At 38.9% G+C, this 18354-nt stretch overlaps 1 protein-coding gene across 1 annotated transcript in view; it reads right to left on the reverse strand.

The window, feature by feature from the left end:
• The window catches only part of LOC116327326 (urotensin-2 receptor), a 64418-nt gene extending 46601 nt beyond the window's left edge, over positions 1-17817 (reverse strand). Inside the window, exons 1-3 of the mRNA XM_031748884.2 lie at positions 17266-17817; positions 15369-16084; positions 12254-12632 (exon numbers count right to left, since the gene is read on the reverse strand). Coding sequence (XP_031604744.1) covers positions 12255-12632; positions 15369-16082 — 1092 coding nt within the window. The 5' untranslated portion in view covers positions 16083-16084; positions 17266-17817 and the 3' untranslated portion in view covers position 12254. The remainder of the gene's footprint in view (positions 1-12253; positions 12633-15368; positions 16085-17265) is intronic.
• Positions 17818-18354: the final 537 nt, after the last annotated feature.

Raw genomic sequence — 18354 nt, forward strand, 5'->3', positions numbered from 1 at the left:
ACGTGTGCAGCCTGTGGACTATAAACACGTACAGCTGTCCTGGGTCAGTCACACACTTTTTACACAATCCCAAATCTATACCCTCCTCATTTTCCTCACCAAAATATCATCACACATCATGTACAGAACATCACCAAATTCCCTAGGCTAGATTACCACAAAGGCAAAGTAGGCAAACATCCCTGAATCAAAACTGTAGTTGGTATATTGGTTATGTAATTCGAATAAATGTAAATTGATTGGATTTGGGCAAAGAGAAAAGTATAATAACAGCTATCACAGTTCTCATTAATTCTTAATGTGAGCTGTTTTGATGTGAGTTTTTTACTGTTTTGTTTTTTCTTTGACTTTTAAATAATTTTCTATTAAAAAGAAAAAACATACTTGACACCTTCACGGTGAACACGCCTCTGGCAAAACTGTGTTTAATAGAGAAAGCAATACAAGTCTCCTAACCTTTACAAATAAACTTTCATTTTTAATTAAGGAGCCCAATCAACATGAAGACGGAGCAAGAAAAAAAAGGCTGAGGCAGAAGGAAGAGCCTGTCTCTGTGGCTCATCCACCATTCAGGCAGATGAGTTGCTTTCAGCAGTAACCCCAACATGATATTGCTGGATAGATTTTTTAACTGGCAGATAGAGCACATTGTTTAAGCTGCTTTAGCCTGCCCACAATAGCTATGCGTCGCAAGTTCCTCCTTAGCTCCAGCTTTTATGCTGTTCATGATGTAATCAGTGTCCACACTGCCAAATTAATTTACTGCAGATAGAAAACTTCTTTTGACTGAAGTAGTCCCGATGGAAACTGGAAAAAGGTTTCCAGAAAATGAATCTTACTGACTTCAGCAACACCTGCTTCTCCTGATTTTTAATTGTTCTAGTACCTCTAAGATTGATGACATTACAAGCAGCCTGACCTTGCATTGCCACTATGAATATGAGAACATGTAGATGTTAGGATTTAGAGCCAAGAACCATGGTGCAAGTTTAGCCTTACCAAGATACTAAAACATTACTGCTGACATCTTGACTTTTTTTCTTTTAACAATTCAGTAGATACTCTACTTTCAGCCACAGCTGATTTTTCTATTTGTCCATTGAGGACAAAACACCTGAGTCTTAATGAACGTCGCACTGGACCAACAAGAACTTTCGTTGCAATCAGCCTACATATGTTTTATGGACTTAGAGAAGGGGGACACCTAACTGTGTCCCTCAGGATGTTCTGTGGAGGTTCTTATTGTATCTTGAGTATTGGGTCCCTTGCTCATAATTTTGGGCCTCAGAATAGAACCACTACTCCTGCACATTGAAAGAAACTACTTGATGTAGTTTGATCGTCTGACATGGATGCCTCCTGAATTCCTTCTAAGGGAGGATTTTTTTGGTTATACTCTATTGGTAGGAGACCCTGGAACAAACCCAGACATACTGGAGAGAATGCATCTCTCAACTGATTGAGAATACCTTGGTGTCTTTCCCTGGAAGCTCTGGAGGAGTCTGGGAGAGAAAGATCTGGGTCCAAATAAATGACAGAAAATAAGCTGATGGATGGATGCCCATGCACCTTATATGAAATATATCAAAGCTTCAGCTGAACAGTATAAGATTTCCCACAGTTTTCTACATTTAAATACCAAAGGCAGCAAACAGTGTTTCCCACAAACTGCTGGTTACTAAAAGAAAAAAGAAAAGGAAAAAAGAAAACAACAGGCCACCAACCATAAATGGAGAATGAGCACAGAATTTATTGTCAACAAAATTCACTTTTTCGAGCATGTCAAACACTGATTTGATTAAATTTCGTCCACAAAAACTTCAAACTCTCCCACAGAGAACCAACCTTTTGCTTTCTCTGCTTGGTCAGTACTGCCATGCAGTTTCCTGAGAGACACACACAAACATTGTAAAACCTATATTATGTTTCACACATCACAAGTAACAAGCTGTAACTGTGTCATTTGTAGATTACTCATACGTCAGCTCATTTACAACCCTAATTAGGTCTATGATGGTCATTGTGAAAAGGAAATGACTACACCTCTCTGTTCGTGAATTTAGAGGGAAGGATCATCGCAGGACTTTTTACTCACAGCTATGGCTTTTCTGACTGAAGCCTTAAAAAAACACCCTGCTCAGTACATCTGGCCATACGTCTTGTAATTGTCTTAATATCAATGTTGCAAGAAATACAAATGCAATATTTACAATTTGTAAATAATCATGTTTGAGGCCTAAAAAACAGTTTCTCTTCTTTTTGTTTTACTGTGCCCATTTAGACTAACTCATTTTACAGGATCTGAAAAGGGCTGAAAGGTTTTCATTGGAAATGAATGTGTAAAAATCACACATATACTGAGTAAACCATATGAGAAGGCAACCCTTAGCAAAACTGTGGAAATATTTCAAAGCACAAAAGAGAAACACTGAAAATAAAATGCTGCCGCTTGCTGTCACCTACTGAAGTTTCTTATCAATTCCTGTGCACTTACTTTGCTAAACTCATGTAATTCCCAGTCCATTCAAAGTGTCTGACTGGAATCTGGGACAGAAAAAATAAATATAACGTGAGCTCTTTCGGTGCTGAAAATTCTGTGAGTGTGACCCGAATCATCTGTGGAGCCAGGGTTTCTTCAGCTTATGACCTTTGCTAAATGAGCACTGGACCATTAACATGAACCCCGGTAAGATAAGGGAGGCACTCAATCAATCTACGTCTCTATACTGTATAATCTTGTTGAACAACAGAAGAGGGTGAGTGATGGTGCTTATTGATCACACCAGAGACTTTCTTTGACAACACAGTCTTTAGCTATTATACTCAAAGTTTCCTATCACCTGTGACCAGAGAATAGCAATTCCCATTTCCAATTCCCAGTGTGAGCCAAGTCAATGTAATCAGCTTTCAGATAAATGACTGGGCAATCAATAAACCTTTTAGTGTCATGAAAGAAAGGAAGAGAATTAGCATCTGCATTTCTGGATGCCTTTTACAAAAGTGACCTCTGCTTGATTCAACCAAGCCATGACCAAGTCCAAATGCATTTTCATTTGGCAGCTGAAATTAAAGCGCTATGGGAAAGGGGCTATAAGATGATAACCGAGTTAATGAGTCGCCTATCAATAACTCTGTAGCATTGTCTGCTACAGCCTGTGAGAGATGGGGATATCTTTAAAGTGGTGTTGATTTGCCCGGCTTTGGACATGGGATTAAAGTAATTATAATTAAAATTGGAACATGTCTGGTCTGACAGGGAATGATTAGGCAGCGCTGCTAGCAGTCAAGGATCCTCCTGTTTGATCTTCCAGTTCATCTGGAAAAAATGTGTGCATGGCTATATAGGCTATAGAGGCTGTGAACATGTAAGACCTACTAGACATATTTTATAGCTTTGATCATTTATTGAAATAACAAGCATCGCAACCAAACATATATGCATAAACAACTTTGCAACTGGTCATACAAGTTGGTTAGCAAAGATATATGAGAAAGAAAGTCTTCTGTTTAGATTCATAACTCACGTATCATGTGTATCACTAAAATGAGAAAATAGCAGCTCTTTCCAAAATAATGTTCACCATATTTGTAGTTTAGTTTAGTTTGTTAGCATTAAACCAAATAACCAGTTTATAGTTTATAAGCCGGGGAACTTGTCAGTTTACAGATGTCTAAATAGTTCTAATGCCCATATGAAAAAAGTTGCATCAAGTACAAGGGAATCAGAATGTTAACTCATTAAGCATCACTGAGGTTTTAGACATGTTTCTAAATGAATTCAAACTTAGAACAAAACTAGCTTTCAGGATCTGTTTAGCTGACTCCTCATGTCTGCTTCAGTCCTTAGACAGCATCAAAGATGGACGTGACTATCGTGATGTCATTGGTGGTTTGTGTAGTCCTTCACGTCTCTAGCGTTTTCGCTGCTATTTTGGTTTAAAAAATAAATGGATGCAGGGAAGGCGAGTCTGACAATAACACCAACTAGCAATGCCAGTGACTTGTCTGTCAGAAGTCATTAGCCTCAATTAATTATTCAGCATGACCTGAAATGAGTAACTGATCCTGTAATAGTAAAATATTTACATAGATCAAAGCAGAAAGGGTTTTTTTCATACAGGGAGTGCAGAATTATTAGGCAAGTTGTATTTTTGAGGAATAATTTTATTATTGAACAACAACCATGTTCTCAATGAACCCAAAAAACTCATTAATATAAAAGCTGAATGTTTTTGGAAGTAGTTTTTAGTTTGTTTTTAGTTTTAGCTATTGACTATGGTGGGTGACTATTACTGTGCATAATTATTAGGCAACTTAACAAAAAACAAATATATACCCATTTCAATTATTTATTTTTACCAGTGAAACCAATATAACATCTCCACATTCACAAATATACATTTCTGACATTCAAAAACAAAACAAAAACAAATCAGCGACCAATATAGCCACCTTTCTTTATATCTTCCGGACAAGCTGGAGGAGATGGCTGGGGAGAGGGAGGTCTGGGCTTCTCTGCTTGGGACTGCTGCCCCCACGATCCGGCTCCGGATAAGCGGAAGAAAAACGGATGGATGGACTTCTAATGACCAGAAGTGTTTTTGCAACCACAGCTATTGCCAGCTCGAGATGTTGAGGTAGAATTCAGGTTTAGGCACTTCCCAGAAGCTACTACAAGTTTGTTTTGGGCATGTAGCTTAACCTCCTAGGACCTGCCGTCCACATATGTGGAAATCACATTTTTGGTTATTTAGACCAAAATACTCAGTTTTGCTCTACATGGGCCTGATATCCACTTACGAGGACATTATACTGCTACTGTTCTATCAAAATTTTAAATGAATTTGTGGCTCTCATTTTTCTTAAAAACAAAAATAAGGTAAAAAAAAAAAATCTGGAAATTCTTTGTTTTTACATTCATCGGGCCCCAATATGCCCAAATATCAAAGAGAAATTAAAAATGCATGCCGTGGAAGAGTTCGGGTCTTAGGAGGTTAAAGCTACATTAGCTGCGACTAACATGACACAGATGAATAAGAAAGAACATCTGGTTTTCTGCACTGATTTTTAATTTGTGAGTGAGTGAAACTGACAGTTACGACTATGGTAAATATAAGAGAAAACGCTAAATCGTACTTTTTCAATAAGTGCATGCATTAAAGTAAATTGGACTCTGATGTTAAGAAGAGTTCTCAAAAATGATTATTTTATTGTAATGTGCAAAAGTTGCATATATGAATGAACTAATGGTAGGTAAATAGTTTGGTGCACAATATTTAAAGCTGAAAGTGCCTGAAACCACAGGACAAAAACACTGGGAGGATAAAATATATAAAGCTGTGTTGTTTTGAGACAACATTTTGTGCAAAGACAGATATTTGAATTAATAACTACAAAATTTGATCTGAGCTTAATTACAATATAATATGATTTGCCATTGTCAGTGAACTATTAAAGCTTCACAATAATCCAGCAAAAATGTGTTGAGATATATTAAATGATGTTTCTAACTGGAGTTAATTGCCACAGAAAGCATACTCATGAAACTTTATTACATAATGATGCAATGTTTCAGACGAGATCAAAGTGGCAGGTTCTCACGCAGACCTGCATTTCCATTTACAGAGTGGTAGGAGCCCTAAACGAGATTTTATCAACAATTACAACTTTAATCCAGGAATCTCTCTTTTCCCTTCTCTTTATTTGTTTTCCTTTGCCTTATTTTTTTCCCCTAAATAACTCACGGGCATCAGAAGACTTTTCCTAGCACCAAAATCAACATATAAAATCACTGAAAGACAGTGCTTTAAAAGTAATGAATAATTTATTGGAGGCAATTGTCTGTTTTTGTGTATGAATTATTCACTTTTTATGTTCATGCACAGACAATCATTACTGCAAAATCATTCATGCATATTCCCACATCCCTTACTGACTAATTTCCTCTGCTTATCTGGAAGGAAAAGGGCAAGCATTTAGACCTGCCACTGCAATAATGACATTTTACTGTATTTTTAGAGCATGCTACACATAGCTGCTGTTCAAAATCATATGATGTACACACAAAATATGTGAATGTATAATGTTGTTTCTTTTTTCTTTATAGCCATTCATCTTTTACAGTACAAGTATGGAATAATTCAGTTTGTCAAGGACGAGGTTCCATATGGTCATGCACTGACTGTTAAACCATTGCCCTGTTTAACAACAAAACCCTACGGGATACATTTTCCACACTAAGTGCATAAAAATCCCAGTTTCCTCCTATTTCTGGCCTAAGCTGCAATAAACATGCTTCTGCGAGGACGCATTAGGAGTTAGGGGACTTTGACACAGCCTGCCAGGCAGTTGTCACCATGTACAACCTTTAATGGAGGGAAAAATGTATCCATTACCTTCGCATTTAGTACAAAAACATATCAGGTAGCACTTGTGCAATGTCAAGGGGCCATTTTACAAAGAGTTGCTTTGGCCAACCAAAGACGTGTGTGGACACTAATAAAAAGTAAAGTTACAAGTTTTAAAAAAAAAATTAACAGACGCAATGAGCTCATTTGTTCCAAATTTGTCTCTCAGAAGGTGTTAAAGTCTCACTGAGCCAGCCTTCAGCTGGAAACATGCAGCACTTTTCATTAGTCAGGAGTGTGAAGCAGCCTTTGGGTGTAGGGAGGGGAAGATGCCACTATGCAATAGTTGAATGATTGAGATAAATTAAATATTTTTTTCTTTGACAGCTAAGTATCTATCCTGAAGTAATTTATTTTTTTTTTCTTCGTGAGAGTTGCACAAAGTATATTGCTGTTTTACAGGCAAAGAATCCTGGCACATCTACATTTAATTCCAATCTACAATAACATGATATAAAGTCAATCCACTTGGTGATATGGGTCCAAGTGCCCTTTTCCCCCCTGTTTTTTTAGCTGGTGGTTTGCCAAGTTTATAATAGCTTTTAAACCCCCCTGTGTTTCTTCAGGGAATGTAAGCTGTTCAAATGTCATTATAATTAAAAGTTCATACTTAAAACAGCAATTTAATATATCTTGCTGGTTTAAATTAAAAAGTGTCAGGGGATGTTGTGATTGCTTATGAGAGAGCCAACGCTTAGCAGCCACCTTAAGACACACATGCATTTTCTGTATGTAACACAAGTAATAGAGTGTTTAGAAAATAAAAAACTTTAAGCATGTGCCAGGTTAGAATTAGCCAGTGATGCTTAATGCTAACCTAGTTTAGCTAGGTTTATGTTAGCTTGTGTATTTGTGTAGGCTTTTGTTTTTGTTAGCAAAACAATGGTTATCAAGTGTAAAATCAATAATATATCCATATTTTCTCTGTCTGTTACCCTATAGTAGTATACGGCAACACACAGACAATTATATGTTATAGACTGTTAAGAAAATGAAACTTTAATTATCTGCCAGTTTAGCATTAGCCAGTAATGCTCAATGCTAACTTAGCATCTTAGCTAGTATTTACTAGCATGTGTGTTTATTGTAGGCTCTGTATTTTTCGGTCCTACAGTAGTATAGGGCAACACATGGACAATTGTACTATTTTTGTTTTGTTTTGTTTTACTTTTAGCGATGTAAACCTATTTCCTGTTGCAAATCATGTTTGTCAAGTATGCCGGCCAAACATTCTTATCACGAGTAGAGTTTCAATTGACCATAAAACAGTATAAGATGATTTCTTTCCAGTGTTGGGACTAACGCGTTATTAAGTAACGCGTTACAGTAACTACGTTATTATTGTGGTAACGAGCACGGTAACTAGTTATTATGCCAAAACCAGGAACGCGTTACTCGTTACTGGGATTTAGATAGGCTCGTTACTCGTTACTTCGTGTGGTGGATATCGCGGAGCTTCCACAGATTCAATAACATTAGTAAGTGGTGGAGGCCAGCAGGTGGATGAAGGAAAAGGGAGGCAAGAGGAGAGCGGCCGCCGTGTCAGGTGAACTGAACTTCAGGTAAGAAGTTATGACCTGCAGTTTATCTGGGTCAGATATAAACCAAGTTTAGGTGGAGTTTATTTTCGGTATGCTGACATTTTCGTACTGCGTGCTAGCTAGCATGACGGAGTTTCTATACAGCTGGGTGGGTGCTATGTTACTGATGTTGAACTTTATTTTGTTCATACGGTTAATTATTAGAGTTGCCAACCGTCCTGTAAAAACGCGTTTCGTACTGAGGTGAAAAGGAACACAGTTTGTCCCGGACTTCAGCTACAATGAAAAAGACACAAAGCTGAAGCTGCACAGCTGCCTCTTCTTCTCTCATTCTCTCCGTTTCTACTTCAATCACGAAACTGATCAATGATCAGCTGATCGGCTTTTTCTCTTGTTTATTTATCGCCCACTTTGCGCCAGAAAGAGGAAACCAGCGGATGTCGCGTTAAACAACAGCAGCACGTTTAAGCTTGATCAGCTGTTGTTAGAATTTATTTAATATTAATTTCTAGTATCAGCTGATGTTTGCTGGAGCCACAGCTGTAAAGCTGCTGGTCATGATATCGGTTTGGTTATCTGGTGAGAGGGAAACATGAAGATGAAACCAGGAGATGTCCTTACTGAATCATCAGAGCTGAACAGGTGATGGAGAAACAGGTTTACCTTTTAGGTGACATGAATGAGTTGAAGGAAGTTATGAACTGTTTCTGAGAGACAAATAACACCAGGATCCTTTTCTAAGTAGCTGACAGCTGGTAACTGTGCAGGGGCGGATCTAGCAAAGTGTTGCCAGGGGCCAGGTAGGGCATTAACAGGGAAAGGGGGCACAAGGAAATACTTTTCTTTATTATTCTCATTTAAAATGTCTCGCTTTTAAAAAAAATAATTATCTGAGTCTTACAACAAACAATTGATAGATTGATACATATATACCATCAGAACAGTGTACATCACTGTCACAACAGTGTTTGTTTTCATTCAAAGGCTTTATGATTTTTCCTATAATGGTGGGCCGGTCTCTAGTCAAAATGCCCGGGACGATTGTTTTGTCCAAGTCCAGCTCTGTATGCAGCTCATCTGCAGTCTGGTGTTACCTACATCTTCCTATTCAGAAGGCAGAATTTCCAAGTTCTGAGTACAATCAAAAGCACCACAACTGCAGTTTTTGTGTTGGATGTAAAAAGCAGGCTAGAATCATGGCGGCGGTCAACGACAGTCCAGGCGTGGGATTTCTCTCGTGGAAATGTGCGCATTATTTTTTCCTTTCTATTGGTAGGTGGCACAGTGCACTTGTGGCAAGTAAGCAAGATAGAAGACTGGCAATCTTGCTGGGTATCCAGTTACGGAAGCAACACATTAACAAGAGAATTCTGAGTAAAACCAAAGTTACTTTCCCTAGTAACTAGTTACTCTGAAAGTAACGAGTAACTTGAAGTAACTGAGTTACTTTTTTAGAGAAGTAACTAGTAATGTAACTAAGTTACTAATTTAAAGTAACTTACCCAACACTGTTTCTTTCTAACCATTAGCCAGCCCAGATTACCATGCATGTCATTTACATTAAGTGTTCCAACTTAAATCCAAAATAAATGGAAACTTGTAAACCCAAATCTTGTTGTTTTACATCATTAAAGATGATTGCTGTACAATCACTACACCCTGGAAGCAGAACAGTTCAAAGAAAACTTTAAAACCCTCAAATTACCATCAAATTCATGCCCATGATGAGTGGATGTAAACCACAACTGTATACACATGAAAGCCTTACTTTGATGGCAGTGGTTAGGGCATTAGAGAAGAATAATATGTGCATGCATATGTGTGGTGTGCAAGAACTAATGTGGAGCTGTATTCTCTCTGTGAATTATGGTGGGCGTCACTCAGCACATTGTTTTCCAAGAGTGGTAATATATGACACACTGCTACTCTCATTCACAAACCACCAAGTAATCAAAAGTAAAGCCCTACCAATATATTAGCTGCTCATAAATATTGGATTTTCCTGCTATTTGTCATTTTGTGGAAAGAAAGAATCGGGATGTTATTGTGAAACATAAATGAGATTCGTTTCATTAGTAAATGTATGAGGATAAAAACTGAGCTGAGCTGCTCAGCTGTGATATCCTGCCGTGGCAGTCTGGACTTAGATATGATCTGCATTATAACTGTAATGTAATCAGTTGTTTCTATAGAACATAATCTGTAAAAGAACAGCAAGTACAAGCATTGTACATCAGCTGGCTACACCCATAGCGCTCCTTCCAAAGCTCTTATTGCCAAGTTAGTGTTTGTGTGTCCTGAGACCTCCACCTTTTCTACTCCTCGTCCCCCCTCCCCCTGAGTTCATCCTCTGTTTCCCTCTGCTGCACTGTCACCATTTCTCCAGCTTCCTCTGTAACGAATAGTTGTAACCACAATTTTCAGAAGTCAAAAATAGGACTACCTTAGTATTAGGGTACGTTATATCATCGGGGGTGACTTAGAATCCACAATATATGATTTATGTAAACTTTTGCTAACAATTTTATTTATAATTATAATTTTTTGTGACCAAATATTTAAATAGCACAGTGGAGGAAAAAACATCACCCACACCTTAGATAAACAACAACAAAAACAAGATAAAAAAAACTTTTTTTAAAAAGCAATAGTGCTATTTCAGAAATACCATCTACCTCTGCCCTTGACCTTGAGGTCAAGGTCACTGAGATTGAAATTTGTCAGAGATTTTTAGTAGATATGCCTATGGCAGGGGTGGCCAACTCCAGGCCTCGAGAGCCGGTGTCCTGCAGGTTTTAGATAACACCCTGGGTCAACACACCTGAATCAAATGATGAGCTCATTACCAGGCCTCTGGAGAACTTCAAGAAATGTTGAGGGGGTAATTTAGCCATTTAAATCAGCTGTGATGGATCAAGGACACATCTAAAACCTGCAGGACACCGGCTCTCGAGGCCTGGAGTTGGCCACCCCTGGCCTATGGTATCAATATGAAACTCTTTCGTCACCTCGTGGTCAAGTTACTGCATTGACAAACTTGGGCCATCGCACCGCCTGCCCGGCAGGTTGACGACGATACTCTTGAGGGTAACAAAAAATTGGACTGCCGATGTTGCGGCTAAACTTTGAAAATCTGAAAATTCCCATTTTTGGATATCAAATTATTGATATTTGTCAAAGCCCATGGTGAGGCTATAGTGAAACAGGCATCTCTCCAAATTCATGACATACAGACACTTAATCATGCCCATTTACATCACATTTAAATGCACTGGGCATCGTAGGCACAGCCATGGTAAATGTTATGGAAGAGCATATGTATCTTTCACCACAGCTTCTGACAAAATAGTAGTGTGAGTGAGTTGTAACCTCTTAGTCCATGTAGATTTCAAATAACTATAACCACTTAGGACTTACTAAGAATTCATTAGTTATGATTACGGATGTTTTACCAACTTTTCCGCATAAGATGTTATCTCCATGCCTAAGAAATAACAATACTATTCTGCATGTCACATCAGCATACAGAGGTCTGTCAATGCAATCAGTGAAGAGTAAAATGTCCAATACACACATTAAAACAGTTATGTTAATGATATCTGTGAGTCAGACATGATACCTGTCAGGTCCATTTAATTGATGACTTTTTTAAGATGTTTGGTTTGGCATTTTTTATTTGGCTCTTAGATTGTATATTGTTACATTTCAATCCCTATGAAAAGTTTTGTGACAACACCCCCACACACACACAGCCTCTGTACTACTGATAAATAGTTTCCTTCCCACGCTGACTGTGAGCCAACAATAATGACTGAGATGATTGTGAACAATTACCTGTCAGCGTTTTGGGAAAACGGTTAAAGGGAAATAGTTTTTACAGTTGATTGCTTAATATTGATTTGCTTTATTCTACTTAGAAAGCTCCTTTTCTCGGCCGTATTGTCTGTACAATTGTGCTTTTCCCATTGGTGTTTGTAGTCCAAAATGATGGCAGCGCTAACATAGATCAATCTAGCAACAGTTATCAAAAAAGCACGACAGTTTTGATGCTGTGCATACCAGCAAGTAGGAATTCTGAGAACATGAATAGACGTGTTCAATGCTATCTGCAATCACATAACTCAGTCTTTCCTGTTATAGAAAACTCCAACAAAGCCACCAACTCTAAAGCATGCAATGACTCTCATTTTGCTAATGCCTAATTGCCAGAAATGACGAAAGCACAAAGCTGTACTTAGGGAACGTCTTGTCTTGTTCTCTTATCAGTTAAAATGTCAGGAATGTTAGAGAAAAAGCTGCTCCTACCTCACAAACTGCTGTTATGAGCTCGTAGCGATGCCGTGTGCGTGAGCATGAAGCTCTCAGTGCACTGCTGACTGCTGGCAGATGGCGATCTACGCGGTGAACGTTGAAAACGGCTCCTCCTGTTGAAGTAGTTGCCAGTTGTCCACAAGCGCTTGTTCTTCCTCAGATACTCCTTGTAGTTCTTGGTGAGCAATGTGTAGAGGAACGGGTTGATGCAGCTGTTGGAGTACGTCAGGCATGTGGTCAGGTAGTTGATGTTACGTTTGACTTTGGTGGAGAGAGGCAACGAGGGGTGAAACTCGCCCAGCAGTTGCCAGATCCAGAAGGGCAGGAAGCATGCCCAGAATAGGAGCACGATTGTAAAGATCAAGTACAGCACCTTCAAGGACATAAGAGCACAAAGAGGTGCCATCAGTGAGACTCAGATTTCACTTGGTGGGACACCTGATATTGGAATGTAAAATGCCAAGCTAATGTTAATGCTAGCCCTGTGATGGACTGGCAACCAGTTGAGGGTCTACACAGGCTCTCACACTGTGAAACCTGGATGGGTGGGTGGGTGGATGGATGGATAAGCAAACAAAATGGCCAATACAAAGTGCAGACTTAAGGTCTTCCACACCAATTTGACAAACATCACAATAATGTGCTGTCGCAACATATATTACACTAACTTTTATTTGCTGTAAAATAGTAGCAAGACCATAGTAATCTATTAATACTGTTCATAACCAAACATCTGCTTCTTTAATGTGATATCTTATGTGGTGCTGCTAGGTCAAATGACTTCAGGTAAATGTCACTATATCTTGGCTACTTTGTAGAAGGTCCTCTGCACTAATAAAAAAAGACATTTCAGTTATATCACTTTAGCCAAGTGATAGGACTTAACCCAAACCCTACAAAACCCCTATGTTCTGGACAAAGGCAAAAAGAGCTTTTGTGGAAAGAATGCAAATAGTTTTTGAGCTGTATCAGTTATCAGAATGATTTGTTTCCTAACTGATAAGACTTTGGAGAACAATTTAATAAAAATTACATATTTTGATTGGGTTAAAGGTCATTATTAATGATGAGTTAGTCGTCAGAGGGTAAATAAGCTACCAACCAATTTCTGGTTATGGGTACGGTTAGGATTATGTTAACATAATAATTGTCAGCTATTTGGCATACTTAAACGAAAAACTTATTACAGAACGAAAAAATGCATGCATGAGATTTTTTTGCGACTTTGGCAAGTGTTTACAACTCAAATTAGTCTTAACCTTTAACAAGTCTTGTTGTGCACTGTAATAGTATCTATACTTTTTTTTTATCAGTGAATCTGGTTGTCCCCAGATCTTTAATAGTGTCCCTATACAGTAACTCGTCTAAGGTGTTGTATGGAAGCCAATGTTAACTCCTTAATCCTTTCAGTAACTTCCTATAGACTTTGGTTGTGTTGTGTTGTGTTTCTTGTGTTCTTGTGTGACTTTAGCAACTATTGCAAAACTATTTCCCTGTGGGGAATACTGACGTAATTTTCATTTCTTGGTGCAGCACAATAACAGCAAGAGGTTCACAGTGAAGCACAGCCCTGGTAGGGAAGGAGAGAACTGTTAGGATATCAAATAGTAGCAATTTTAAAGGTAGGGCAGTCTATAGTTTCCCTTGCGCTTCAAGATTCTCACCCTTAAATACAACTGATGGGTTACATTTAAGCGCGTCGGGCGAAAATAAAACCATCTTAAGCCCTGCTATGAAAAAAAATGGAATGCGCATCAGACAAACACTGCATGAAGTACATCTTGTTTAGTAGTGGAATGTCTATGGAGGTTTGTACAGCACCACTGTGTCTAACTTCAAACATATTCATTAGGTTGGTGTTGATGGATGTGTTCATCTCCTGCTGAGCTGAACATTGGGAAAGATGCAAGAGACGAGGCCGAGGGTGAGGCAGCTCACCAAAAAAGGAGAACTGAGATCGAGTTGGAGAGTCTGTGTGAAAATAACTGAAGAATTTTTAAGATATTATGTGATGCTCTCTTATTGATATAGTTGTTTCAGAGTATATTGTACGAAGCTTGGCCTAAGTAACATTTATTTTTTCCATTCCAGCTTTTGTATATAAGGGTGTGCTTGGCTGAAAAAATAATGAGCAGATAAATCTAGAACATTATAATTATCTGTAGACTAATAAAGAGTTTATCTAATAATAGTGATACATAATAGTGTAATAGTCGCACGCGCCATTTCTCTGTGGTTTTTGTTCTTAAACTAAAGTTGTATAATTATAATGACATATTCTTAGTTATGTAACATATTAATACAGGATCTTTAATAGTAATGGAGTGGTATTAATGCTATTAGTATGTCACATTAGCATTTTTACGTGTGCAAAGTCGTGGGATATGTCTTCCAACATTGACAAAGGGGATGAGGCCAATATTAACCAAGTGGCTACTTAATCTTTCCAAGGTCCTTACCAAGCCATTCCATTCTCTAAATCTTAAACCAATTCTTTGATTTCAATCTATTTTTTTTCAACTGTCAATTTTTGACACTATTGGAAGGCATTTATAAATAATGTCCCACTGTGATAAACTCCTAGAGAATGGCTAGTGGCCGCTTGGCCACCTACGATCACTAGAGAAAAATATGACTCATTGCCGAGTGGTTGTTGAAGGTTGCTGACTGTCATACTGTAAAGTGAAATTGGTCTCAAAAATGGTTTTGTACCAAAAAACCTCTATGGTTGTTGTGGTCACTAGCAGACTAGCAGATGGCAATTGCCTGAAGGTTTTTATCTCATTGTTATCAGTCTCACCAAGCAACCTCTTGCAACCACTTGGCAACCAGTCAGTCATGACATTGACTTTTCTCTAACAACCGAGGTTACCAGGCAGTCACCAACCAGTCTCTAAACCTGTGTGACAAGGGCTTTAAATCTGTGGGAAACACTGTATTGCTCTTTTGTTTCCAGGAAGAAATGTGGCTTTGAATAGAATTGGCATAGATAGCTGAGTAGTGGCATTTAAATATTCAGTCCACACAAAAACCTTTAAGTGCTAAGACAGTAAGTGCAATGATAAAGCAAAATAGTCACATTAAACACATTAATTTGTGCTTAACTTACCTTTTGATTTGGTAATTTTTTGGTCTGCTTGAACGTCTCCGTCTGTGAAATCCAATAAGTGCGTGCAAGCTGGATGTAAAGATAGCCAATAATCAGTCCTGGAGCAACAATGCTAGTGCAAAACAGGAAGGAGAGGTAAATCTTGTAGGAGAGCGGTGACAAAGTGGTCTGACACATAGACTTGGTGCCCACTGCCACCAGTTGAATTCTCACGATCATCGGTAGGGTGAGGATTAGAGAAGCTACCCAGACAAGTAGGGCGATAGCTTTGCGATAACTTTTCGATCGTTTCACTGTGTCGAGTGGCTTGAGCACTGCAAAGTAGCGCTCTGTACTCATGATTGTCAGAGTAAAGATGCTTGCGTGCATGGTGAGGAAGTCCATGCTTATCAGAGTCCAACACCCTGCATTTCCAAAGTACCATCCCTTCAGGAAGTGTGTGCAGACTACGAAGGGGATGGTGAGAAGATACAGCAGATCTGCTAAAGCTAAGTTTATGATGTAGATGTACATGGAGGCTGCAGACCTCATGGAGTGGCACATCACCACCAGGGTGTAGATGTTCCCGGAGACTCCAATGAGACACATGATGGAGAGGATGGTTCCAATGGTAAAGGTGGCGGCTGTATCTTCGAGTGAGTTCAGAGGAGAGTCGGTTGCATTGCCCCCCTTTTCCACCAGGACTCCCACAGGCTCCATGGACACTGTTGTCATGTCTGGATGCAAGAGAAACGTATGGGAACAGGGAAATGATATATTAGCTCTCCAATATAGCCTATTTTAATGAAGTGGAACATTTTGGGGATTTATTAACAGATTGCTAAAGTATTAAAAAAACTATACTGGCCTATTTTCTGTAAGCTATCAAGTCCATTTTGAAAAAAACAAGCCAATAGGTAAAGATCTAAACCATCTCTAACTCTGAGTCTCTGACTCATTGCATATTTACAGAGGTGGATACCAAAAAGTGTCAAAACTGCTAAACAAAAGGTTAAATTTCAGTCTGACTAAAGTTTAATCTGATTAATAAAAATTACCACAGCAGTGTTTTAGTAAGACCAAGCTGGTCAAGAACTGAGGCGTTATCCCAAGTTTTGAAACTGTGCTACTAATGTTTAGCTTCAGTCTGCGCACTGTGACTCAAATGACGCAGAAAATCTGACACTGAAATAATCTTTGATGGAAATTAGCGCTCTAGTTATTGAGTGTTATCTGTCTGATTAACATTAGCACAATCTTAAGCTCTGGTGCGAAAATGTGTCATAATTTTCTGCAAGGTTTTAAATGGGAAGAATTTTGTTTTTTTATCATGCACTAACAAATATGTAGCCTATGGTCTTGTATGCTCTTTGAATAAGTCATGACTCCGTGTTATGAATCAGAATTATGACTTATGTGCTGAACTTAAAGTAAACATACTGTGAGTTGCTAACTTGGTCAGTTAGTTACACATTGAGGTCTAGGCTGGAACCATGAATCTTAGTTTCTAAAGAAAATTTTGCTTATTCCCATCTGACTACCGCACAACTTAAGAAAAAGAGTCTCATGAACATTGCACAACTGAAAAATGATCTAAGTCATTTCTCAGAAGTAAGACTAAAGCTAAATGTATCAGAGTTGATCCAGTTGTTGCACTGATCTCTTTACTGAGTCATAGACATGTTCTTGTCAAGATTAATGCTCAGCGGTCAAGATTCAGACAGAAATCACCAAGAAGTCATTTCTCCGTTGTGACTTAAGTAGTACCAAAAAGCACCAAGGGCAGAGATAAAGTCAGGCTGGGCTTATATTACATTTTAGCCTTCAGTAATAGAATTTCCTGGTGAGCTCAGATAAGAACAGCAGTTCCTACTAATTACAAATCTATTTGGGAAATAAAGTGAACTGGATGACTTACCTGGGCTGCTTTACTGGACAGAAGAGGTTCAACACTCAGCTGTGGTTCTACCGGCCATGCTCTGTCAAACTTCACACTTGCTGGACAAATTTCACACTTCATAAAAGTCCCCACAGAGTGTGTTAGAAGGGAAACCCACAGGTGGAGCAAAGGAAAAGAAATTTAAATCCGGGAGTCCTGAAGGAGGAAAATGACCTAAATGAGTCATCAACTACAAGAAAAACCCCTCCACTGTTGACTCGTCTCTCGACAGCAAACCAACCAATCTAACGTGTCTTGATTCAAGAGAATGGTGCGCTGATAGCAGCCTTAAAAGTTCTCTCCTATTCCCTCCACTCTTTGTGCACCTTAGCAGCATCCAAGTACAGGATGTCAGCATCGGCAGAAATTAAATCGGAAGAGAGAGCGAGAGAAAAAAAAGGGGGGGAAAAAGAAAGCATCAGTGAAACAATCACAGAAGTGAGGATCACATTAAGCTACAGCTGGCTATGGAGAATCCTCTGTTTGACTGAGAGAGAGAGTAATAGAGAGAGTGTGAGTGCCAGAGGTAGAGAGGGCAGAGCAAAAGCAGGGAGAAAGGGAGGGAGGGGAACAGAGCTACCAGTGAGGTACTCTCGATGAGAAGCCTGAAAGTGGGAGGGAGAAGACGCAGAGAACGGACAGCAGAGAGGTATGCAGGAAATGCATGCTGCTCTCTCTCCTTCTCTCTTTCACTCTGTAACCCCTGTGCCCTCTATTTCCATGCGACAGGGGCGTGTGCAACAAACTGATATGCAACAACACTTGAGACACACTCGCATGACAACCCCACAGACACAAACACAAACATGCAGTAAATAAAAAATATACAGCAATGGCAATTTGTTAGATTGTGTTTGTTATTTTAACTGAATAGTTACAGAGTCAGCGTCAACTACCACTGCAGCAATTTGCCTAAGCGTAGTCATCAGACGTTATCTGCTGCAGAGAGGCTGATATAAACTACACAGTGTTGTTGGCTTTCTGTCACTGCTACAGGCTGAATATGGACTACATGTTAATAAAACTGCATGTCAGGTCAAAGACGTGTAGTTCTCCCTTTTTACTTAG

Source organism: Oreochromis aureus, linkage group 8 (genome assembly GCF_013358895.1).
Source record: "Oreochromis aureus strain Israel breed Guangdong linkage group 8, ZZ_aureus, whole genome shotgun sequence".
NCBI lineage: Eukaryota > Metazoa > Chordata > Actinopteri > Cichliformes > Cichlidae > Oreochromis > Oreochromis aureus.